Source organism: Gallinula chloropus (assembly GCF_964237585.1).
Source record: "Gallinula chloropus genome assembly, chromosome: 7".
NCBI lineage: Eukaryota > Metazoa > Chordata > Aves > Gruiformes > Rallidae > Gallinula > Gallinula chloropus.
In genome coordinates, this window is record NC_140092.1 from 28,454,162 (window position 1) to 28,480,516 (window position 26,355).

The window sequence follows — 26,355 nt, forward strand, 5'->3', positions numbered from 1 at the left end:
GTATCCAGACAACATACTGGATTCCTATGATCAAAATTGTTAAATACATCTTTTCCTAAACATGACACACCAGTTCAAAGCATTGTCACACTCTGAAATAACAAAATTGTGATTAAAAGAAAAAAAAATTAAAAATGGAGGACTGAGGAGAAATAATAATGCATTAATTTAAATTTAAATGGACACCAATTACCTATCTAAGGAACAACAAAAGGAAGTGTACTTTCTTTACTAATTCAGAAGTGGTTTTATATCAGCAGTTTGCAAAACTCGTTTCTCTGCCATTCCTACTCAAGCTCATCAAATTTTACTGCTGCCTTGAAGTCTTTTTTTCAGAGACTATGACATAGGTTGACTATGTGAAGCTGTGGCAATAGTCTGCCCATACATGGTGTATTTATCTTTGCTTTGTTATTTTCCCTTGGCATTGATTGCAAGCATGCTGCCAGGAAATACCCTCTTCCAGTCACGTTATACAATAGGCATACACCAGCACAGCACAGGTTTTGTTCTTACCTGCCTGATGTTCTTGTCTGATACTTTGCTATCCAGATTTTCATGAAAGGCAGTGTTCTATCTGTGGCTGATTGTGTCTCCAGACTGCAGGTTTTGGAGAGAAGGGTTAGAAATTAGTGAATTTCACTTTCACTTTTATTAACATTTTATTACAGAGTATTGGTATCAGCAATACCAGTGTGCAACATGCAGCTGTGTTGAGCTTTTGAAAACACTACTAGCAACAGCATCCTTCCAAGGCATTGTAGTTTCTTCTCTTGTTTTAGCACTTTTACCTCTGTCATGGGTTTATAGTTTCCTTCTAACTCCCATCTTGCTTATGACTGTGTCATCACTGTTGGCTTGCAAGATGTCAGGGGCCCTATGCATACCTAAGTGGTGCTAGAGTCATTCTCTCACCCACTGTGAGCACACACAGAAACAGACTAATCTTTGACCACCCAGGATGCAGATCAACATTATTTATTCTACTTTCAATCTGTTTGATGTTATGGCAATCATGCATGTGTCTGGTAAGGTGGGCATTCCTTTCTGGCACTCCTTGACAGCATGAGTTTTGCACAACAAATTATTTTAGTATGCAGCTGTTTGCTTTTTCAGTGTTGTAAACATTATGTTCCATGGACCTTTGTTTTCCTGAAGTTTTCAGGAAAAAGTTGTGAGTATGAGGTCAACAAATATCCTCCCCCAGCATTTGAACTGAACTGACTCTTGCAAACTGTGAGGATTTTAAACTGATGCTTGTTAGTAAGCTCCCACAAATGGGTCAAATTAGCACACAGTACTAAATTTATGCTTAAAAGTAGGCATTATAAAGCATTTATGCTATCCATCTGGCATTTGCTCTGGCTAAAAAAAATAAAATACAGCTGAACAAGTCCAGAGAATCATGGAGCTACAGGGATACTGGCTCCTTAGACTATTTGGTGGAGTCCAGCTCCTGTTACACCTGGTTGTCTACTCATGATAATTGCCTGTACCTCTCTCTCTTTCCATGTCCCACAGGTGCTAATATTTTTTCTTTCCCTGTACTATCAGCCTTTAGCTGGGAAGCATAATTAAGCTAAATTCAGATAACCTTGTTCCCCATCTGAAACTAATTTAAAGTTCATGGCTTTTCTTTCAAAACTGAAGGAAGGCTTGGGTGCTTGTTGATGCCAGTTGATTTCAAGATAGTGCATCCTCCTTTAGAGCTCAGTTAATGTATGAAATGTTAGCTATTTTCTGATGCTAATATTTGCATGTGCTCATGGGCTTCATCTGGCCTAAGTGCTTTACCAGTTCTTTTCTATTTTCCTAGAGTATCTTTCCTCCACTGGAAGATGATTCTAGTGTTGTTCAGGTTGTTGTTTGCAGTTTTTTCTTTTGGGTCACTTCTCTGAAAACATTTGCAGGCTTCCACTCTCTTATAATGCAATAGAGTAGTAATTAAGTTTGCTGTGGATTACGTTTTAACTGCCACTGTGTCTCATAGAGACTCATGTTTCCCCTCCATATGTGCTATTTTCATCTTGTTCCAGATGTTGGCCTGAAATTTTTAAGCGGTACTCATTTGTTTCTCTAAAGTGAAGGCATGTACAATACCCACAGCTGTAAAAGCCTGGAAGAGCTGCATTCGTGTTTTAGAGAAGGAAAGTAAGGACAAACAGCTTCCAAACACTTCATAATTAGTAAACAATGCCATGGCCTGTTCTTGTCCCAGAAGTAGGACAAGACCAAATGAACTCAGCCCATTTTCGAGAAGATATGCACCCCAGTGCCCTACATATGTGGTTGTTCCCTGGAGCAGGCAGCCTGCCAGGCTCTGCTGAGGAAGAAGGTAAGTTGTGTGGTAGGCATGTGAGGGAATGTGATAAGTACTGACAATGTGGAGCAAAGTTCTGAATTTTGCTTCTCATGGTCTCAATTGCTGCAGAGTTGTTAGTCACAGGCCCAAGGTAATTAGGACATGTTTATGACTTAAAACTTGGTGGTGTCAATGTTGTTGTCAACTGTAATTCTTGGGGCTTACCAACAGTGAAGTTAAATTCTAGTAACACCACAACTACAGGGCAGTAATACATCTACTAAACATTTAAGGTGGCAGTTCTTAACTGTAGGGCAGGTCTGAACAGCTTTGTATGCTGAGGGACTGGATTTAGCATTTCTGTGGGTTACTTCTACTACTGTGCTCGTGTGAGTTGAATTACCAGCTTTAATAGATTGGATGGAGAAAGAACAGGGACCATGAAAATACCATTGTTCTATGTGTGTATATAAGATGTAAAGAAATGGCAAGACAGTTCCTTGTCAATTTACCATGTTTCACCAGAGAAGTAACAAGTGACCTGGTTTCAGCTGGGATAAAGAGTTAATTTCCTTCCTAGCAGCTGGTGCAAGGTTGTGCTTTGCATTTAGGATGAGAATCCTGTTGATAACATGGTGACGTTGTGGCCAAGCAGTCAAGGACTTTGTGGCTCATACTGCCCTGCCAACAAGGAGGGGAGCACCCAAGAAGCCAGAAGGGGACACAGCCAGGGCAGCTGGCCCAGACTTGCCAGAGGGATATTCTATACCATATGACATCATGCTCCTGATATAACTAGGGGAATTGGCTAGGAGGTGGGGCAGCTCAGGAACTACCTGAGTATTGGATTTGGGCAGTAAGCAGTTGTGCTGTGTATCACCTGTTTTGTATAGTTTTTATCATTATTACTGTAACCTTCCTTGTTTTATCTCAACCCATGAGTTTTACCTTCTTTTCAATCCTTTTCCCCATCCCAATTGTGTGGGGGAAGTGGGGTGTGGAGTGATTGGGCTGTGTGGTCCCTTTAGCTTCCTCCTGGGTAAACCACGACACAAGCTAAATTAGCATTAAAAGTAAATTGTTCTGAGAGTTTTGTCTGTATTTTTCTCAAGCCTTTTGCTTCCCAATAGAGTTATGAATTTGCTGTCAGCTGCATAGTTCTTCCTCTGTGACACCTTGCAAAGAACTAGCTTTGCTCTAGCCTAAGTGGCTGGGATTCTCTTTGTTCTCTTGCTTCTTAAACATGTAAATCTCCTTTTTTTTTCCCTTAAGAAAATAAAATATGAAGTCAGTGACTGCCCACGCCTCAGAATAGTACGAAGGGAGTGAGGGGGGGAAGGGGACGGGACCGCCCTCTTGTCGCCAATTAAACAGATTAAGCAAAAATAATTTCTAATCCCCGCTCTGGGCCCTGCAGTCTCTGAACGCGTCGGTTAGAGACGCGTAACCTCCAGCCCGTGAGGCGGGGGGAGAGCGGGGCCCGGACCTGTCGGGAGTAGCTTAAGGGGGCGATTCCTCGGCGGGGGCTCCGTGCCTAGGGGCGGGCACTGCTGGCCGCCCGGCACACCGGTGGGGAGGCGCCTCAGGCAGCAGCGCGGGAAGGCGGCGGCACCGGCAGCTCGCTCGCGCCCGGCTCCGCGCACGCCGCACTGCGCATGCGCGATGGCTTCTGCCCGGCACTAAGATGGCGGCGGCCAGCGCTGTGTGCCTCGCTTCCCTAGGAGCCGCGTTCCGCGCGGAGCAGGTGATGGCCTGGGGAGCACCTGGCCTGCTGCTGGGGAAGCTGCCTGCTTACCCCGCTGCTTCACTTGCGCTGGGGCAGCGGCGCTGGGGCTCGCCCGCGAGCGGGGTGGTGTCTGGAGGTAGAGCGGCCTGTGGGGTTTTCCGGCGGCGCCGCGCTGCCCTCCGACCGCAGCCGGCCCCAGGCCCCCCACCCCGTCCTCTGAGCCCCGGGCCCCCTCATCCTCTCAGACCCGGGCCCCCAAACCCGCCAGTTCGCACGGCGTCCCGGGTTTTGCATGTCCCTGGGTAAAGTGCTGGTGCTTGCGTGAAATGTAGCTGCTGTTTGGGAAGAAAGCTCCCGCCTGGCCCTGATGGTGCCGTGTTTCTTTGCAGCCCCTCTCCGTGTAACGTTTGGGCTCGTCGGGTTTAGGACCCACCTGCAAGTCCTGGAGTAGGCCCTTGTGTGTAGGTAAGCATGAAAAGCAAACCCAGAAAGGCAGTCATAAAATTGTGCAGGTTGATTGCAACAACTGTTTAAATGAACTGCATGAGCTCGTTTGTTCTTTTTCTGGGAGTCTTTGCTCTGTGGAGATGCTGCTTTTGAAGCGGGAACGTTTTAACCTTCAGATTTTGTGGTTGATTATGAACTTAGGAGTGTTCAAACTTCCAGTGTGCAAAACTATTTGGTCAGAGGCATGGTAAAATAGGTATTACAACAGCTAATTTTAAAAATTGAAGATGGGTAACTTGTTTCCAGGACCTGGTCTAACATAAACATGATGCACACCTGACTTTTAAGTGGTGAATGCTCAGTTTCAAGTTCATGGTATTACCAGTGGTATGAAGATGAGCCTGAGTTTGAATGCTTAGCACTTGGGTGGAGGGAGGACGTCTTTACTCATTGATCTGTCAGCTTTGTGTGCAACCTTCTTGGACCGTGGTATAAAAAACTTTTTTCAAATTTTTTTTTTAGGAACAGGAGGTATTTACACCCCTCAGAATGCCCAACTCCAACGCTAAACTTCACTGTACCCATAGAGGTGGTCGGGAAGCCAGCAGGCGGGAGTTGGTTTCCAGGTCTTTGCAGAGTGCTCAGCATTGCCTGGGGGACCAGGATTTTGGAACTGCCTATGCTCACTATCTGCTAGTATTAAATCTAGCTCCTGAGTTAAAAACTAGTGTCAAAGTAAGTGCTCTTTGAATTACCTGAAACAGTGTTATTTACATTATTCCTCTTGATGCCTCATGATGTGTTTTTTTTCTTTTGACTTGTTGCATGTAACTGATTTTCCTGTTCAGTCTTTGCAGAAAGAAAGAGCAAAGACAGCCAGGAACTTGTTTAATAGCCTTTGTTAACTTGTTTAATAACCTGTGTATTCCTATGCAAAGGGAAGTGATACACTTGTCTCTTAGTAAATGTGTGTCAAATAAGTTCAATAAAAATAGGGCCTTGTTAGTATTGGCTTGTATGCATGCATTTATGGAATTGTAGAGTCACGGAATGGCATGGGTTGGAAGGGACCCCAAGGATCACAGAACTCCAACCCCCTGCCACAGGCAGGGACACCAACCTTCAGGCCTGGAGCTACACAAGGTTGCCCAGGGCCCCATCCAACCTGGCCTTGAACACCTCCAGGGACGGGGCATCAACCACCTCTCTGGGCAGCCTGTTCCAGCCCCTCACCACTCTCTCTGTAAAGAACTTCCCCCTAATATCTAATCTAAACCTTCCTTCCTTCAGCTTCAATCCATTCCCCCTTGTCCTGCCATTGTCTACCCTTTTAAAAAGTTGATTCCCCTCCTGTTTCTCTGCTCCCTTCAGGGACTGGAAGGCTGCAATGAGGTCCCCCCACAGCCTTCTCTTCTCCAGGCTGAACCAGCCCAGCTCCCTCAGCCTCTCTCCACAGGGGAGCTGCTCCAGCCCTCTAATCATCTTTGTGGCTCCTCTGACCCCTCTCCATCAGTCCCACATCTTTCTTGTATTGGGGGCCCCAGCTCTGGACACATTCATGTGTGTGCTCCTGAGTGCTGATAACTGCATGGATATCTGTGAGATTTTTTCTGCTTCAAGTGAGCAAACTAACTTGGGGTGACAGCAGACAGTTGTGTGCTGCTGCTTAAGTGAGCGTTCGGGTGCATGTTGGACTGCCTCTAGATATCTTCAGTTCTCTGCTTCTGGTAACTGTCAGCAACTTTGTGGTATATTTTTTTGTTGTTTTTTTTTTTTTTTCCAGGAAACATTTCAGTTTACTCTCTTTAAGTGGGCAGAAGAGCTAGATTCTCTGGCACGGATTCAAGATCTGTTCAACTGTTATGAGCAAGCACTTGAACTGTATCCAAATGATGAAGTGATATGCAATAGTATGGGAGAACATCTTTTCAGGTCTGTAGTAATGTATATTCAGTTTTTTTAAGGTTCCCATGTTGATTTACAGTATGTTCCAGAACAGTTCTGGTGTTTATAGCCTTCTCCTCACTAAAAATCTCTGAGGCTGGATTGCAGAGTTGGCACTGTCACACTGTACAGCGAGTTCTTGTAAGACCTGTTCTAGTTTGTCAAAGGATGTAGTAGCAGAGGAAGACTCATGTACAGGCTGGTAAGAGGCAACAGGGACAAACTTGAATGTAGGAAATTCCACCTAAACATGAGGAGGAACTTGTTTACTGAAAGGATTGTCAGATACTGGAACAGGCTACGCAGGGGGGCGGCTGAGTCACCGTCCCTGGAGGTGTTTAAAAGAAGAGTAGATGTTGTTCTTGGTGACGTGGTCTAGTGTTGGACCTATAGGGCTGGATGGATGGTTGGACTCGATGATCTTGAAGGTCTTTTCCAACCAAACCCATTCTGTGATTTATGATTCTGTACTGTGAGGGTGGCAGAGCACTGAGACAGGCTGCCCTGAGAGGTTGTGGAGTCTCCTCAGGAGATACTCAAAACCCACTGGGACGTGATCCTGTGCAACCTGCTGTAGGTGATGCAGTTTTAGCAGGGGCTTGGATGATCTCCAGAGGTCCCTTCCAACCCCACCCTTCTGTGATTATTTTTCTTTTTTTACTATGTTTGCATATTAAAATGGTTTGTTACAGAGCTGCAAATCATTCTTTCTCATAAGGTAATAGCAGTGTTTCTAAAGACAACATAACTAATGGGAAACATTTCCATCATCTTTTAACTGATACAAGACCTTACAAATTACAGGCACTTACAGATACTTGGCAGCTTTATATTTCTTTTGTCATTTTTACTGTTAGAATGGGCTTTCGAGATGAAGCAGCTGGGTATTTCCATAAAGCAGTGAAGCTTAACCCAGACTTTGCTGATGCAAAGGAGAACTTTTACCGTGTTGCCAACTGGCTTGTGGAACGCTGGCACTTCATTATGCTCAACGATGCCAAGAGGAATCTTACTTACTTGAAAGCAATTGAGAACGCTGTCCACTCAGGGTGCAAAACTGTCCTTGATATTGGAACAGGAACAGGAATCTTGAGGTAACTGCACATTTAACATAAATATATTGAGGGCCATGGAGATGATCAGAGGGCTGGAGCAGCTCCCCTACGAAGAGAGGCTGAGGGAGCTGGGCTGGTTCAGCCTGGAGAAGAGAAGGCTGTGGGGGGACCTCATTGCAGCCTTCCCATCCCTGAAAGGAGCAGAGAGACAGGACTGTAATCAACTTTTTAAAAGGGCAGACAATGGCAGGACAAGGGGGATGGATTGAAGCTAAAGGAAGGAAGGTTTAGATTAGATATTAGGGGGAAGCTCTTTACAGAGAGAGTGGTGAGGGGCTGGAACAGGCTGCCCAGAGAGGTGGTGGATGCCCCATCCCTGGAGCTGTTCAAGGCCAGGTTGGATGGGGCCCTGGGCAACCTTGTGTAGCTCCAGGCCTGGAGGTTGGTGTCCCTGCCTGTGGCAGGGGGTTGGAGCTCTGTGACCCTTGGGGTCCCTTCCAACCCAGACCATTCTATGATTCTAACACTAGTTTGTTGCTAGTGAAGAATTGTAGTGAACTTTTATGCTTTTGAGGTAAAATCTAAAGCAAACAAAGCTTTCAGGAGTCCCTGAGCCTGGAGGTTAGTAGCTAGTAGTACTTTTGAAACCCATTTTTCTATTTGATGCAGATGCTTTCTTTGTGTGGAAAGTTACTGAATGAAAATGCTGTAGTATAAAGAGTGAATTTAGCATAGCTGAGGCGTATCCATCTGTTACCTCTGTGTGTAAATAATTTATTTTATCTTTGTGATAGCATATCAAGAGGATATCAATTTGTTCCCTTAATTATGATTTTTAGACTCGACTCGTTTCTCAGAAATACGAGGGAGGTACCAAAATATAACTTCATAAATCTGGTTATCCTTAACCTAAAGTGATTTTAACTGGATGGAAAAAACCCCTGATTCTTGTTTTTCAGTATGTTTGCAAAAAAGGCAGGAGCATCTTTTGTCTATGGCTGTGAATTATCCAAAACCATGTATGAACTTGCTCGTGATGTGGTGGCAGCAAACAATATGGAAAGAGAGATCAAACTTCTGCATTTGAAGTCACTTGATATAGAAATTCCAGAGCACATACCTGAAAGGTACGTTCCTGTGCTCTGCTGTGATACTATTTTTAATTTGCTCTTAATTTAAAGAAAATACCTAAACAGCAAATAACTTTTCCTGTGATGTTAATCATAATGTGAGAAGGTTCTCTGTGTGTTTCATGTTTTTTATCAAGCAGTGCAGAATTAATAACATGTTTTTAGATTGTATGAATTTCTATGGTGGATCAGCATTGTCGTAAATTAAGGAGTTTAATTCTTTGATAGTGGGAACCTTGGGGGCATTTGCAATTGTATTGCAGCAATAGCAAAGGAGAAATTAGTCTATGGTATCAGGTGCATCAAAAAGAGCCTGGCCAGCAGGTGAAAGGAGGGGATCCTCCCCTGCTGCTCTGCCCTGGTCAGGCCCCACCTGTAGTGTTGTGTCCAGTTCTGGGCTCCCCGATAGGAAAAAGACAGGGATCACCTGGAAAGACTTTGTATATTGACTAAATTTCACTGGAAGGGACAAAGTTATCCTGTGAGAATAGGATTTTTGTGTTTGTACTGAGCTTCTTATTTGTATGTGCTCATCTGCTCATTTGGCTGCATAGCAGAGATCCATGAGCTTTGGAAGATTTAAGTAGCTTGTTTCTCCAATATCAAGTACTGTGTTCTGAAGCATAGTAAGAGCTACTGGGACAAATCAGCAGCTTGGAATTGCTCTCGACAAATCAGAACATCATCAATATCATGGCTTTCAGTGTCTGTGATCTAGGCTTTTTATGCTACCCGTTCCTCCTCACTCACTGCCCCCTGAAGCAGGGCTGCTTCTGCAGGATCAGTACATTTTTAGGAGGTAGAAATCCAAGGGAACTTTTTGTTTGTTTGGGTACATGCAAAGGACTGGTTTATCACTTCAGCTCACTGCCACTAGTGATGCAGTTTAAACATGGGAAAGAAATAATCCATTTTGCTTTGAATTACTAACATTTGGATTACTGAAGGGTCTGATGATGACACAGGCTCATGATCTGAAATGAAGAAACTCCCATGGTTTAGGATGCCAGTCAAACCTTGTCTAACTGTATCAGCTGAGCTACAGTAACGGATCATGTGTATCTTAGTGTGCATGATGTCATCAGTCAGAAATAAGGTGTTACTCTTCTGGAAGTGTCTTAGGCCACATGTTTATTACTGTTTAAATCAATGGGATTTAGGATTTTAGGGTCTGTTAGTCTGCATATTAATTTTGCTGTGCTTTGATTACAGTTGTTCTTTATCATTCCTGTTTAACACACGTGCATGGATGCATGTTCTTGCACCAGATTTAGGCAGATCCATATTCTGCAGTCTCGTTGGCTGTGTGCCCAGCCTGAAACATCTTCCCCTTTTGGCTAGATTCTTCCCACGCAGTTTATTTATAAACACTGAACAAAGAAGCTCTATGATAAACTCTTGCTCAATATTTATTCTCTTGTATCTGCAACTTGAACTACAACAATTCAAAACATGTCTTTTGTTAGAAGAATGAAATATCCCATCTGTATTTAAACTTCAGAACGCTGGTAAAAGTTCTGCTTTGTGCTGGTATTGCTCTGGTGGTGTGGGGTTTTCTGTTTAAAAGAACAGTTGTTAACAGGAATGTGTGTAATATTTTATGGTGTCTTTTTTTCTTCTTTAGAGTTTCCTTGGTTGTCACAGAAACAGTTGATGCTGGTTTGTTTGGAGAAGGTATTGTGGAGAGCTTGATACATGCTTGGGAACATCTGCTTTTGCAGCCAAGGGTAGGTTGTGTGTGTGTGTGTGTGTGTGTATAAAAGGGATTCCTCATTTGTTTGTTAGGTATTCATCCATATCTTTGTGTGTGTGTGCATGTGTTCACACACACAGGAGCGAGGAGCAGTTGTCTGGTAAGTATTTCCTAGCTGTTGATGTTTTAAAATGAGTTGTCTGGGTTGGTTCTGTGAAGGTGGTTTTGGTGAGAGGGGCGGTGAGGCAGCTGCGCACGTTGCACTCTGTGAGCTCCTGTTCCACCTTCCAGCGTACAATGGCTCGCTTCTGATCACTGGTCATTCCTCTTTTTTTCCTCCTTCTTTTTCCCTTCTTTGTAAGTGACACCACAGGGATATGTGTGTTTCAAAGGCACTATCTTTCTGTAAGTTTAATTGCCAGCTGCTCATTTTGAGATACCATTTAGTATCAGGAAGTCGTGCCAGTGTAAGCAGGCAATGCTGTATGATGGTAGAATTATTTCTTATCACACCACTAGGGATCAGTCTATTGCAATTTGGTAAATATGCCTCATGCTTAGGCTCATAACTTATTTCTGCAAACTTTTGAACTTATTTTTGAAGACTGGAGAATTCCACTAGGTCTCTTGGATTTTGCTTCATGTATTTTGCATTTTAGCTAACGTACGTTGAGCAAAGTGTTATGACAAGGAGTCTTACATGGGTAAACCTCTCTTAGGCCTTATGAAATATAAGGCCTTTTGCTTTTATTTTGATATTGTCTTGATTCCAACTGTAAAAAGGTACCTGGCTGAAAGCTTTTTGTACTGCGTTGAACTGAAACTGATGACCCCTAGTGTTAAGTATAGGAATTATGCATATAAGAAAGGTCCTAGGTTCCCTAGGACCACTTTCCTAGGGAACCTGTTTTGGCAGGGGGGTTGGACCCTCTATGGTCTCTGGAGGTCGCTTCCAACCCCTACGATTCTGTGAATTCTCACTGTCTTCAAATGTTTCAATACATTCTAACAGAATACAAATTAAGACACACTTTAAAATTATACAGAAGAAGTAGTAGACTGAAAACTAAAGCTGATGCATGGATATGTTGACACACAACATTTAAGGAACTCCTTTAGTGGTTGACAGGGATGACAACAGGCCAGAAACTTTTACTGGTCCTGATGTTTTGATTGTGACATGGAATGGGTCAGTCATATGTAACCTTGGCTTTGCAGCACTGGCAGAAATATGTCACTGTCTCATTGCATGTCATTGTTCATGTTTCCATGTTTGTGTTTTCATAGCCTAAAGATCAAGATGTCAGTACTGGAGACTACGGCAGAGTTATTCCTGCAAGTGCTACAATATTTGGAATGGCAGTGGAATGCAAAGAGATACGTAGACATCACAGGTATGTGATCACAGTTTGAACCCACATTTGTTACTTGGAAAGAGATGTCAGTGGGTTTTACTGAGGAATTTCCACTTCCTGTTTTCTGTATTTTTTGAATGTCTGATTACCTGTTTCATGAAACAGATTTAAACACATCTCTGTTCTCACCCTCCCCGCCCCTTTGTGGTTAAGCCTTTCTGGATCAGAAACACTTCAGTTATGCTGAGATACACACCTTTTAATACATGTTAATAAAATTTAATTCCTTTATAGTAAAATTACTCCTCAATGACTGTATCGGAGCCTCTTGGTTTACTTTTTGTCATTTGTCCTTATTTTACCTTCTTTAGAATTGTTCTCCACACCCTGCTGCTGGATCTAACCCTTTCAGAAGATGAGGACAGAATTTTCTAAAGCCAAAGTGTTCATAACCCCACCTAGTATTATCTTTTTGAACATGTGCCTTGCCTAGTTCTGAACCAGCATACAGGAGGGTTTATTTGCTGAGACCAGTTCTGGCTGTATATGCCTTATTTTCATATTTATTTTTATTCTTATCTTCTATGCAGTAGATCTAGGCAATGGCCAGAAAGAGACAGAAGTTCTCAGTGTAGTAGATGGTCATAGAAGAACTTTCTTTTAGAAGTTAATTATGCATCAATTAGAAGATGGTTTTTGCCTGGAAATGTGACATTGACTATTCCTTACATTTCAACAGGATGAAAGTTAATGTGCTATAACTTTGGATAGTTGAATTAATAATCTATTCTAACAGTGTAGCTTAAGGTCAGGTGGGTAGCAGGACTGAAATGAAATGAGGAAGAAGGAAAATACCACTTTTAAACTTCCTGCCTTCATTGTTTGATACCCTTTTTTGCTTCGGGAAAGCAAAGTCCATTTTAACAAATGCTATTAAGCTTTATGTGCCTATTCTCAGATTTAAACTATCCAGATCTCTTGAGTTACTCTGATGTGTATGTCTTCACACTTTCCTAAGTGTATTCATGATCTACAGCAAAACTTGGGATTTTGGTTGTGTTCTTCTGATCAGGGTGCCTAATGAAATAGTGTGAAAGTACCTCTTTTCTAATGCTTTTTATGTTGTCTAGCATTTTTTTGTCTTGTACAATGAATACAGCTTTTCTTTGAGGTTTTCATCATGATTTAATTTTTGTTTTGATTGGTTATAAGTAGGTGTATAGGTGTAGACCCCAGAAATCTGTGAATACCTGGGTATTTGGGTTTTTTTCTGAAGTATACTTAGGAGTATTTTTAACTGATTCATCTTGCTGAGGGAGGGAATCCCCTTTCACTCCAATTCTTGGTACTCTTGTACATCTCAGTCATCTGTTTCTGCATGATCTGATCTTCTGCTCTGTGTTCTGTGCCTTTGTTTAAGCAGTTTTAAGTTATGCTGCATTTTTTTTGGGCTCTGATTGGTTTCAGGTTCCACCCCCACCTCCCACCCCACCCCCCCACCCCCCCGGGATATAGTGAAATGTGAAACAAATCACAAATCTTAAGTTAACTTTACAAGTTAACTTTACAAAAGTTTTAGGCTGGTTTACCTCTTGCTTTAACTTTATTTGATGCTTTGGTGCTAACTGTAATTTTAATTTGCTATAGCTGGTGGTATTTGTACCCATTGCTTGGGACTGTAGGTCCTAACTTTGCTGCAGTGCTGTGCAATTTCTTTCTTTATCATGGTTAGCTTTCATTTGCTCCTGAAGTCAGTGCTTTCTCCTCTCTCTTTGGGGTGGTTGTTTCACATCCATGTGAAATGTATTTATCTGCAGAAGAACAAATGAACTGGCAAACTTGTGAGAAGAGTTGAGCTCTTTACGAAGGATTAATCTAGACTTCCAGAAAACTTCTAAGATGATGCCAGAGTATAGACTACATCCTGCTTTTCAAACTTGAACTAGGTATCTTTCAAGATGCCACTGTGAGAATGTGATTTGGCTTAGTAACTGTCACTTAAAAGGGAGACATTGAGTCCTTCACAGACAAATGTACTTGTTCAGAATAGTGTGTAGCTTGTGCAAGACTTCTCATGTAACTTCCTGCCTTGTAAGTTGAAAGTGAGAATATATCTTAAGTCCTGACACTTAAGAGATGGACAGTGTATGTAAGTAATTGTTTTAAAGCAGTTACAGCATTATTTCTTCTTGGAAGCTTTTTGTATGAGGTTGTTTCTAGAAACCTGATTGATCTGCTGTCTTACAAGAGAGGATACATGCATTCTGAGTTGTCAGAGGCTTTTCCACCAGGAAATCAGTACTGATGCTTTGCAGCTGTGTAACTATGAAAACCACCTTCATCTGCACAGAATGTGCCTGATAAAGATACCACAGAATGGAAGTGTTGTGTCAGAGGCTTCAAAACATGCAGTTTCTTGTTGATATCTGTCTTGGTTCTGACTATTCTGTTCACCCAAAAGAAACCCCTTCATTATCTGTCGAATGCAGCAGCAGAAGAAAAGCTTTATTCTTCTTATCACAGGGTATATTCTTCTTTCTAGTTCTCTGTCAAGACTCGGGGAGTTGTACTCAAGGAGGCAAAAGTCTGGCCTTTGGTAAAGGACATACTGGGCTTTTTCTCAGTTTTCAGCATTCAGTTCTCCTCCTTCAACGTGGTGTGCATTTTCTGTGCTTTAGACTTGCTTTGACCAGAACTCAAACCCCACAGAATGGGATAGTGGTTTGTTTTGGGTGGTTTTTCTACTCTTAAACACTCTGGACATTTAAAAGTACATAGCCAGCCTAGGAAGAATTTCCTTTGGGTTTTTGTGGTCAGATTATTTGGAGCTTCATTTCTTCCCTTTTTTCATTTACTCCTAGAGTTGGAATGCAGGAAATTGCTGGGGTGCTCCTGTCAAGTTCAGTGCAGTTCTGTAGCCCAACATACGCTTCTGCTGGTTCAGAGGAGACCGTCGAACCTTACACCACTGAGAAGCTCAGCCGTGTTCCTGGAGGCTATGTGCCTCTGACAGAACCCTGTCAGGTCATGACAGTTGATTTCAACAATCTGCAGGTATGTTGTTTTGGGTGGGTTTTCTTGGTTTTAAGTCCTTTGGAAGTAATTATTTATGAATAACGAGAGCACTGTATCTCCTTAGCTTTCCTAGTTCCATCTCAGAACAGTTCACAAGTGTGAGTTAGCTGGGCTGCACTGAAATCCTCAGCTGGTTTTGGTACTTGTCTGGTTGTGCAGGGATGTGTTTCATCAGATGACAGTCTATGAGTTTTTCAAGGTGGAAGTTTGTGTTTGATGCAGTTTAGGGAACTAAACTGGCTCAGCAGAGGATCAAACTGCTGCCAGCCTCAGCGCAGGGATGGGGGAGGAAGAGTGCAATAGACCCATTTTAAATGATGTATGCAGCTGTAGAGCTGACTTTATTCCTCTAAAGTTAGAGTCTTCAAGAATAGCTTGAAGGCAAAATGAGAAAGTATGTTGTTTACTTCTGGCATAAAGATGTTTCTAAGTGTTGATGGGTTAACAGAGGCGAGATGAAGGGTAAAATTATCTTACCCTGTTCAGCCCGTTTGCTCCTCTGGTAGCTTCTGGTATTTGTGTAATACACCATTCTAAAGGATCAGGGTGTTACCTTGTGCATTTTGCAAAAAATACACTTGTATCTGTATGCTACATAGGCCTGAACTGTAAGGCAAGGACCTCAGCCACTCGGGCTGAGCACCTGGGAAGAGAATACGTTTGATCTCTGGTGTGTTTCTTGCTGGTTGACCTGTGGTGAGGAGTTAACATTGAGTCAGAGCTTAAAATAGATTCTGTTATATAAATGAAATTATTCTTGGCCACTGCTTGGCCAGGAATTGCAGTGTTTCTGCATCAATAGCTTTTCCTAGTTGGCTTGTCTGATGTCCTGAGATTAAAAATGAAATAAAGCATGTCTCTGCAGTGTACTACTGGGAGTGATCTCTCTGTGACCTAGTGTTGCTTCTGCTTCTAGCATCAATAAGAAACTATTACTCTTACCTGAGATGCCTACTCTTAAGTACCTGCCTGCTGGCAGACATGTAAGGATAATGTTTAGGAGTAAAGAACAGTGTTACTCTTTAAGCCATGTTTCAGAACTCCTCATTTGAAGCTTCCATTAGACTAATGGAGAATTTCTGTCATAAGTAAAGGGAAGAAATGCAGTTTATTTGTTTAGATTAATTGGTTACTGTTTGTTACTTTGGTCACTGGGCAAACATGGCAGTTCCAAGCACTGGTGGTTCCTTTCAACATGGGTTTTTGTTTCGTTTTGTCATGGCCCCAGCTGGATGTTGAATCAGTGCAACTGGAAAAAATGAAACAGAAAAACTCTTTGCTCCTGTTAGAATAAAAAACCCTGCTGTACCTACAGACAGCAGAATTAACTACTAAGGAATGAAATTCAGTGATGAAATCACCTAGCCCTGATAAGGGAATTTCAGAGATCCATTTCCTAAACTTGTATTTCAAAGAGTGAGAGGGATGTTGCATTTATTCTGCTTATACTATCCAGACCTAAATTGTCAGAAATGAGAAAAAGAAATACTTAAGATAAAGTACAAAGGTGTTTCTCAAGCTGAGTCATAGGAGACTTCACTGACATCAGTACAAATCAGAGAAAAAATGATAAGAAGTCACATTGTTTTAAAAACAAATCAGCTGAGTTTCGGTGGTTACTTTGCTGCTGCTGTTAGCAGCAGCTCAGCTTTTCCCAGGCGGGAGGAGGAGATGTGGCTTTAATTAGAGGCTGCAGACACTTGCACCCAGCCAGGTGCTACCCCTGTGTGTTTGCTGGCAGCAGATCAGTGCCAGTGGGAGTGGAAGTGAGTGTTTACCTCAGCAGCCAGTAATTACAACCCGGACTGGCTTTCAGGCCCTAAAGCACCCGAGCCCTTGCCAACAGTTGCAGGTATTGGCTCTTTCTGATCTCCATGAGAAGTTCCTGTGTGGAATATTTGAGAAATTCTGGATCACAACACAGGGACTTGATAGCCACATTCTTCCTGTAGTTTTTGCTTCTATTTGTAGCCACGTTTACTGGCTTGGGGTTTTTTTTAATGCAAGTTACCTTTTCTCTCATTCAGAGGATACATATAGCATAAGATTATTTTGTCTTTTTTTAAAACTGCCTCTTCCTGCTTTATATTTTTTGCTGTCTCTCTAATTGTGCTTGTTGATAAATTGCCATTGTGATGTGCTAGAGCTTTTTGACTTTGCAGTTGTCATAAATGAGAGGTTTAGGCAGTGGACAAATGTGAGGAACAAATATGGAGAGAGGAGAAAGCTGAAATAATTGCCTTCAAGTAGGTTTTAAGTGATTAGAACTTCAGGCCTGCTGCTTTTGAGGAATAATCAGGAAGAATATTTTTAATATCAAATACACTTCTGTAACAGCTGTAACTTCTGAGGAACTGAGAAACAGATACATGCTTCTGCTCCTGCTGTCTGGCTTCAAGTGCCAGCAAAGCTTCAGTTTACTGCTCTCTTTCTTTTCTCCAATTGAGAATGTATGGAAAAAGTGGCTAGCACCATAGTGCTTTTATTGAAGAGCAGTGAGATCTCATTATGAACTTTACTCAGTAATTCTGACTTGGGTGTTGTTCAGCAGACTCTCAACTGTGAGAAGAGAGTTAGACCAGCTCTTGGAGAACACAGACTGACAATAAAGAGGAGAAAAATAAATGCAGTGTGTGAGAGATGCTCGTCTTCCTAGAGTGGAACTCTTCTTTTGTCCTGTGTATTTTCAGATTTAAACTTAGGACAAACATTGACATAAGCAGATCAGGAAGCTGATAAATGTTTAGGCAAGGCTGCTGCTAAGTAGAGGGGTTGTGACTAAGAAAACCTTTGGTCTCTTGTGGTTGACCTCCTGTTAATTGGTTTACACCAGAGCTACTTATGTTAGAGCTGGGCCTCTTCTGTTTGTAAATGTTGGTAGAAGTAGTTAATTATTGAGGAAAACAAATTGTACATGGAAAAAGGCTTAACTCCTGTTACACATTAAAAACTTTTTAGGAGTGTTGGAGAATTTATAACTTGATTCCTTTAGGGGAAATCTTAATACTTCCCAGTAGTGGAATTGTAAGAGGTCAGGCACGTACACAAAGCCTGTAGCCCAGGTGGCAGAGAAAACACCCTCAGAGGTGTTCCACAGTGGTTTTTGTAATGACTTCAGGAACCCTCTGCTCAAGCAGATTCAGTGCTCACATACAGTAGTTCCAGAAGAAATTGAACACTGGTTTTAAGTGAAGTGTTGCCTAAGTGTTGGTTTGAACCCAGCTCAAAAGACTGGCTCTGTTTTTATTCCTTTTCACAAAACAGGCCTTGCCAGCCTGAAGCCTTTCTTGCCATTCTCAGAGGTTTTAATTATGTGTGTTCTTAGATGTAGCTGTGTTTACTTTAACACTGGTGGGTTGGTCATGTGCGTGACTGCTCCTGTGTGGGGGAGGCAGATCCTCTGCTGGTGAGTACTAATGATAATTGGCACTGCAGCAGCTTGTTAACTTCAGGTTTCTGTTGGGTGCCCTCATGGATTGGTGAAGAAATGTGAGTGACTCAGTGAGTGTAATAAAACACTTTTTTTTTAATGGAAAGAAACTCTCACTTTTTTTCTCTTTTCACTTTGGTCAGGAGCTGAAGAGCCTGGCAGCCAGGAAGCCCTGGAAGCTCAGCCTGCCAGTCACTGAAGGAGGAATACTGGATGCTGTTGTGGTGTGGTTTGTACTACAGCTTGACGATGAGCACGCTCTATCTACAGCTCCCAGTGAGGAAACCTGCTGGGAACAGGCAGTCTATCCTGTGCAGGGCCTCCTTGGTATGTCCTGGGGATTTTCTTCTGGTAGTACATCAACTTGGGTTCGTGTGTTGTTTCTGGGACTCTGCATAAAGCAGATGAGGGACCTGCTTAAGATCTGGGAGGAAGCTGGGGTTTTGTTTAGGGTTTTTTTTTTTTCCCCTATACTGAATTAAATGTGTTGTGGGGCTACTAACTGGGTCTGCTTAGTCAAGATGTGCCCTTTTGAAAGGGAGGTGGGGCAGGTGAGATAGGACCCACTAGCTGCTGTAGTCACAAAAACACAGCTAAACATTCCTGCCTGCCCTTCGCCCCATTTTGGACTCGACTCAAACAGTTCTCCCTGCACACACAGTGGCAGTGTCATTTGAGGCAGCCTCTACTCTTTTCACCCATTTTCCATTCTCCTGTTTCATGGAAACTTAGATGTTGGGAAGGATCCATAAGGAACATCAAGTCCAACTCCCTGCTTTTCACAGGGATACCTAAAACTAAATCGTATGACTAAGAGCATCATGCACATGTTCCTGAACTCTGCCAGGCTTGGTGCTGTGGCCACTTACTTCCTTGGGGAGCCTGTTCCAGTGACTGCCCACCCTTCTCTCGGTGAAAAACCTTCTCCTAATGCCCCAGCAGAACTTCCCCTGCTGCAGCTTCATTCCATTTCCTCATGTCCTGCTGCTGTCACCAGAGAGAGGAGATCAGCACCTGCCCCTCCCTGCCTTGCCTTGAGGAAGTTGTAGACTGCGATGAGGTCACCCCTCAGCTGTCTCTTCTCTGAGTTGAACAAAGCAAATGACCTCAGCCACTCCTCAGAAGTCTTGTTCCTGGTGCTTTTTACCACGTTGGTTGCCCTCTGACACACTCTAGTGCTTGTATGTCCTCCTCCTGAGGCGCCCCAAGCTGCACACAGTGCTTGGGGTGATCTCACACCAGTGTGGTGTGGGACAGGCACCTCCCTCAGCTGAGCAGTGATGCTGTGCTTGGTTCATGCCAGGACTCAGTTGGCCCTTTCTGCTGTCAGGACACACTGTTGACTCCTGCTCAATCTGCCATCCCCCCAAACCCAACCTGTCTTTCCGTGGGGCTGCTCTCCAGCCTCTCATCCCCTGAATAGTGTGTATAACCAGGGTTACCCTGTGCCAGCCAGAGAATCCAGCACTTGCTGGATGTATCTGGTTTGCAATTGCCCAGGGCTCTATCCAGACCTCTCTGTAAGACCTTTCTGCCTTCAAGGGAGTCCACAGCTCCTCCTGGTTCAGTATCAACAGATGGTTGGGACAGCTGTCCATAGACTGGTTCAGCTGAAAGTGCAGGGAAGGAAAAAGGCTCTTCTAGCCTGTGTTGCCATTGAAAGAAACGGTTGTCCAACTATAACACTTCTGGTTTGGGATTCTCATCTGTATCAGTGTATTTACAGGCAGAGTATCCAAAGATCATCTTGAGTTGTAGACCATAAATGTTCCAGTACAATTTGTTTTGAATAAATAACCCTTTCTAAACTGTAGCTGTTGTTTTCCCTATTCACTCTTTGTCTACAGCAGGTATTAAAACATAAATACTTCATATTTACCATTTTCAAGCAAAAGCAATTTCCTTATCAGCGTGGTTTTGTTTTGCTGCTGACAGAACACTTGAAGTAATATCTATTTATCATAGGCTAATCTTGAGAATAAAAGGATTTTGAGACAGTTTCAGGCAAATGTTGCTGCGGAGTCAGATACTTCAGCTTCTAGGCTACGGGCTAGAACAATTCTTTCATACACACTAGCAACAGCCAAGGAAAACATGAGATAATGCTTGGTTTTTAAGCACTGTGTGGCTGTTTAGGTGATGTTTGCTGTAAAGCAACTGACATGACCCTTTTTTTTTTTTTTGCTGTTTTGCCAAGATTATTCTGTGAAGACTGGAGATACTGTGAAAATGGAAGTTTGCTGCCAAGACTGTTACTTGAAGATCCAGAAGATTTCTTCTTGTGCTTCAGAGTGCAGGATGGACGTTGGCGACAGAGATGATGCTCTGAGTTTGGGGAATGAGGCTGAATTATGCACTGCTCTGGCTGGGCTTCAGACAACTAGCAAGCAGGATGGCAAGAGTCAAGTGTGTGTTCTGGAATCCACAGAAATAGCCCTGCTGAACAACCTACAGTACCACGAGTGCTTTAGAGCTGCCATGGGCAAAGTGCTGTCGTCATTAAATCCCAGTAAGGACTCGCAGTCCATGGATGTTGATGGACATGGTGGTGGAATGAACCTCCAAGAGAGTCAAAATAAGAGCTCTCCAGACGTGACTCCTGACCCTTTGTACATTTTAGACGTGTCTGAAGGCTTCTCCATCCTGCCAATTATAGCTGGCAAACTCGGGCCAGTTAGAGCCTACAGTTCTATTGAGAAAGAACAGCATCAGGCAGCACTTAGTGTCATTTCAGAAGCTAACCACTTCCCAAAAGAAACACTGGAGTTTTGGCTCAGCCACTTAGAAGATGAAAGCGTGGTGCTGCAAAGACCCAAATCAGACAAACTATGGAGTATTATTATCTTGGATGTCATAGAGACATCAGGTTTAATCCAGCAGGAGGTGATGGAAAAGGCTGCAATATCCAGGTAAGGTATAAATGGACCAAAGGATTTCTAGAATTTTGTAATTATCTGAAAAGTTTGGAAAATATTCTCTCTGGCTGCAAAATTCCGGTCATGTTGCTTCTGTACAGCAGGAAAAACTGCTTTGCCAAAGGGATTGAACCTCCCAGAGTCTTTCTGTCTGACCATTGTATATGTGTATCTTCAAAAAAGCATCAAGGCTTCACTTTCATAGACTTCCTTGTGATTTTGTGTGCAGGGATTTGAGTGGGAGATCTTGCCATTTGCTCTGTCAGAAGTTTCCAGAATAACTCAGCATCTTAGTAATGCCTGAGGCAGATTTAGTGCAAGGTGAAAAAAGCCCAGACCATGTATGTGTCAAACTGCTGTGTGAACAAACTGGTGCTGCTAAAAGATCCTAGAACCATAAAGGTTGGAATAGACCTTCAGGATAATCTAGTCCAACTGTCCCCCTATTACTCACTAAACCATGTCCCTGAGTACCTCATCCAACCTTTCCTTGAATACTCAAGGGGGTAGTGACTCCACCATCTCCCTGGGCAACCTGTTCCAATGCCCAACCACTCCTGAGAAGAAATTTCCCCTAATTTCTAGCCTGAACCTCCCCCAGCACAACTTGCAGCCACCCCCTCTTGTCCTGTCACAGGGTGTCTGTGAGAAGCGGCTGAGCCCCAGCTCACCACAGCCTCCCATCAGGTAGCTGTAGGGAGCGGTAAGGTCTCCCCTGAGCCTCCTCTTCTCCAGGCTGTTTAGTCCCAGTTCCCTCAGCCACTTCTCATCAGACTCATGTTCCAGCCCCTTCCCCAGCTTTGTTGCCCTTCTCTGGACACGCTCCAGAGCCTTGATGTCTTTCTTGTTAGTGGAGGGCCCAAAACTGAACACAGCACTTGAGATGCACCCTTACCAGAGCTGAGTAGAGGAGGATGATCCCCTCCCTGGTCTCGCTGGCCGTGCTGTTCCTGATACAGGCCAGGATGTGCACATCCAGATGAGCACATGGCGTCAAGACAGACAGAGAGCCAGTAGCAAAGCCAGGAGGGTGGGAAGGAAAGCAGAGCCAGAGAGAAAAACTAATGGAAATGAGTTCCCAAAAAAGCGTGAAGCACCACCCTTGTGTGGTGCTGGGGATGAGCAGTTCACTTCGTGATGGCAGAATGTTCCAGACAATTCAAGTCCACTACCTTTTCCAAGTTTTGAATAATCTTTCCTGTAAGAACAAATGGGGAATTATCCTGCTGCTTGTCATATGCAGACTCGAATCTGTTGGCATGAAAATACATCCAAGAGCTGCCCCCTTCCTATGGAAAAGGTTCCTATGGTATAGGAACCAGAAACCTCAACCAATCTGTGTCGCGTTGAAGGTGTTTGACATGATGCTGAATGAAAGCTTCTTACTGTGTTGCTTGCAGGACAGTCTGTAGCACGAGAGCAAGCAAGGCTCAAGTGGGGTTTTTCCAGGAAAAAATGCCCTCTCCTGTATTGCTGTCAGCTTCAGCTGGATGCTTAGAGAAGGGTGACATAAATCCCCGGCAGGTTTTTTCTCTGTGGCTACACTGCCTCCTTGCCCAGTGCTCCCCAACAGCAGGTACCTCCTGGCTTCCAGTTTTACTGAGCATTTCATCCAGTTGGTGCTATGAACACATAATATTAAAAATCACTGTTTCCACTACTGCCTGCTCTTAGTTTTAGTATTACATGTGCAGCCTCAACAAGCTGGAATCAAAGTTCACTGGGCTTGGTGACTGTGAAGCAGGTATCCCTTACTGCAGCGCTGGGCACACAGGGCATCGCTCCTCCTACTGTGTGCACTGTTTAATGCCAAATTTATCATATTTATACAGATCAACTATACATATTCATTATAATTATGCAAATTATTACAAGAAAGTAATTTACATTAACCCCTCCCAGACAAAGCATGCTCAGTGACACTCTGGGGGTCTTCTGGTGGTCTTCAGGGACAAAAGCTGAACATCTTCCTCTCTCTCAGCACATGCTCTTAGGGTTTTCTCCAGAGTTCCAAAAACACATTCCTGCACAAACTAGTTAGGAACCTGTTTTAGCTGAGAGTAAGACATACTCTGTCTCTTTAATTGGTCGTTGGTCTCATTATGTGGAAGAACTTTTACACAGTGAGGGAGCCGTGGGACAGGCTGCCCAGGGGGTGTGGAATCTCCTTCTCTGGAGATACTGAGGACCCATCTGGACATCTCCCTGTGTGACCTGTCCTAGGGACCCTGCTTTGGCAGGGGGTTGGAGCTGATGATCTCTGGAGGTCCCTTCCAACCCCTATGATTCTGTGATTATTTATTACTCTCCTCTCTTCACCTTTTTATCAAGACTGTCAACAGTTAAATTTTGTAGCTGCTCTAACGAAACAGCTGACATGGTTACAGCCATATCCTACTAAAATCCAAACCACACAAACACTTCCTATTCTCAAAACGTGCAAATTCTCCTTATATTAAAGCTGTTATCAATTAATGGTCTCTTAATCTACATCACTGAATCACATGACAGGTTTTCTGTACAATACAGGTGTCAGGTGAAATGGGATCAAACTGAAATGTTTACGAGCTCTTAACTTCAGAGAAGGAGCTAGTTTGTGTGTCTTCAATGTAGTTAAAGTTCTCTCCTTGCTGTTGAACAATTGCTCCAGAGGTGGAATCTTTCTCGTTTCGCAGGTGTTTACTTCACAGTGGAGGGAAGATTTTCCCACAGTACGTGTTGGTATATGGGATGCTTGTAGAATCAGATTCTCTACTACTGGAGAGCGCTGTTCAAGGAACAGAACCAACTCTTGGGTTTAATATAGCCCCTTTTATCAACCAGTTCAAGGTATGAAGTTGATGGGTGCTGTGCAGGCACAATTCCAAAGCCCGCAGCTGTCTGGCTGTTTAGTTTCAGTGTGAACTGCAAGGAAACTGATGAGCTGAAACCTTTTCACACTGTCCAAGTTATCAAGAGCTATTTATGTGGCCTGACAGGGGCCTTGAGATAAACTAAAATGGGTAACATTTGCTTTAGAACTGGCATGGGAGAAGTTCTGTCCAAGTAAGAAAGATGCAGTGTTACTGTTCAGCAGAGCAACTGTGCTGTTACAGTTTCCTCCTTCACCTTGTCTCCCCTCACCTTGCAGAAAGGATTAGAAGACTGTGTTTTGTGTTTTGCATTTTGTCTGTCTCTTACAGGCATTGCAGTAATTCCTAGAAACCTTTGCACTAAGTCTTTTAATTTTTCTCTTTTGAATGGCTGTTGATGCCTGAAGTTATGGTATATACCCCTAGGTACCTGTTCGTGTGTATTTGGATCTCTCTACGTTACCATGTGTACCCTTGAGTAAGCCAGCAGAGCTTTTACGGCTGGATCTCATGAACCCTCTCTTGAACACCTCCAGCAGAGAAGTGAAGGTGAGTTGTGCACGTGTAAAGTTAGAAGCTCACTTAACTCCTGCTCATTAATTGCTGGTCATGGGGGCTGCAGAGCTGCTCGTTAATTACTCACCGTGGCTGGAAGTTCCAGTGCAGAATTTAACTGGTCTGCAGGTATCTCTGAAATGGATTGAAATGGTTTGAAGGGCTTTTTCTTACTGCTTCTAGAAAAGGGTGTAACTGATTAATATTAAATGCTTTTAGGTCCAAATCTGTAAGTCTGGGCGAGTCACTGCCATTCCCTTCTGGTATCACCTACACCTGGATGAAGATCACAGCTTGAATACATCTGATGAGTCCTCACACTGGAAACAAGCTGCTGTTGTTCTGGATGAGCCCATTCACGTTCAGGTTGGAGATGAACTTGTGCTTGATGTTCAGCACCATAAAAGCAATATCAGCATTACAGTGAAACGGTGAAGAATGCTGCGTGCACACTGAGTTGTGGTTAATTACCTGTGCATACCTTGACTGTTCATACCATTGCTGGTGTTAATTTATATTAAAGTCTAAGCTTTATCTGCTGCTGGGAAAGGCTGGTTTGTTGGTTTAACTGTAGGCTCTGGGGTTACACTGTTATGGGTGTCTTACCACTGAGTCAGGGCAAGTATTGCCTTCACTGCAGCTAAGGCCTGACTGCTAGCCCTTGCAGTGACTGCAGCTGTGGGGCAGGCTGCTCTTGCTCCCCTGTCACCTGTAGTAAGAGGAAACACACCCCGAGGCCTGTACCCAGAACAGAGCTGTGGCTGTTTGAGACAGAATCCTTGTCCCTCAGACTGTGGTTCCACTTTGCAGTTGCCAAAGCGTGTTGAGAAGGGGGTTGTAACACCATTCCTGTTGCAGTATCACAAGTTAGTGTGAATGTGTACAGCTACAAAAGGTTGTAAAGTGTATTACTCAAGGTGTGTAGTGTGGTTTAGAATCCCTCACTACTTCCTGGTAATCCTGAACTCTGACAGCTGCCTACAATACTGCATCAGTGACCACAGTACTCCTGCGCCTACTTCTCCAGCAGCAAGTTTTGGTACAATGCGCTTAGCAAGTTCCTTCTGTTCAACTGATATCCCTAGGGAAGACCAACAGAACCCTTAACCTCTGTAGGGAGAGGAAGGCAGCTGTTACCAAGCTGTTTCTGTAGCTGGGTTTCTTTGTAGGGTCAGTGCTGTCTCCTCAGCCTAGAGGAGGCATTTCTGTGATGTCTCCTTAACAGGAGCCTGTACAAAGATCCAGCCACAAATAATTTTCCTAGCATCTTGGCCCCTGCAAGACCCATTTGGTCAGATGGTTGAGAGATGCTCTCAGTTCAACTCCCTCTGATAGTTTGTGGTTTTGCTTCCAACACTGACAATGTACTCAGCTTTTTAGCAGTTGATAAGACAGCAAAAGTAATGAAAGGAAAACTAAGGACATACTCTACCCTTACTCACTGAATCCAAGTAAAAGGCTGAAACAGTTTTTCAAGCAGTGTGTTAAGTAATGTTTAATCTTCAAGACTTCAGCTTTACAGCTGGGAGAGGATGAGGCATAAAACAACAGAGGAGCAAGTGAGGTTAACGTAACGATGAAAGACTAGCTAAAAATGAATGTACCAATCTATACCTATCTATACTTGATAGGTCACACCGTAGAATAGTGGTGAAGTAGCTTTCAAATGATGGTTTTCTGACAACAGAAACCTTTAAACATCACCTACCCTATTTCTTTCAGAAATTCAGGAGCCATCTTTAATGGAAAGGTATAATCCTATAAACTACTGCAATGAAAAAAAGCTGCTCACAGGAAAGAAGTGCAGGAGTATTGGGCCTATGGGACAAAAAATAATAGTAAAATAACTTGGTAGCTTCCCAGAAACACCGTGGAA

At 43.3% G+C, this 26,355-nt stretch overlaps 1 protein-coding gene across 1 annotated transcript; it reads left to right on the plus strand.

Moving 5' to 3' along the window:
• The first annotated feature begins 4,025 nt into the window (after positions 1-4,025).
• On the plus strand, positions 4,026-25,013 carry PRMT9 (protein arginine methyltransferase 9). Its single transcript, XM_084267052.1, has 14 exons — positions 4,026-4,046; positions 4,418-4,493; positions 4,998-5,210; positions 6,259-6,407; positions 7,277-7,513; positions 8,434-8,601; positions 10,229-10,331; positions 11,585-11,691; positions 14,514-14,706; positions 18,301-18,484; positions 20,355-21,066; positions 23,748-23,901; positions 24,351-24,473; positions 24,699-25,013. The coding sequence occupies exons 3-14, from the start codon at positions 5,025-5,027 to the stop codon at positions 24,912-24,914; spliced, it is 2,532 nt and encodes an 843-aa protein (XP_084123178.1). The 5' UTR covers positions 4,026-4,046; positions 4,418-4,493; positions 4,998-5,024; the 3' UTR covers positions 24,915-25,013.
• The last annotated feature ends 1,342 nt before the right edge of the window (positions 25,014-26,355 follow it).

Coding starts and splice junctions, on each gene's coding strand:
- PRMT9 (XM_084267052.1), top strand. CDS start 5,025: ATGCCCAACTCCAACGCTAAACTTCACTGTACCCATAGAGGTGGTCGG. Junction 7,514..8,433: donor ACAGGAACAGGAATCTTGAG/GTAACTGCACAT, acceptor CTTGTTTTTCAG/TATGTTTGCAAAAAAGGCAG. Junction 24,474..24,698: donor CCTCCAGCAGAGAAGTGAAG/GTGAGTTGTGCA, acceptor AAATGCTTTTAG/GTCCAAATCTGTAAGTCTGG.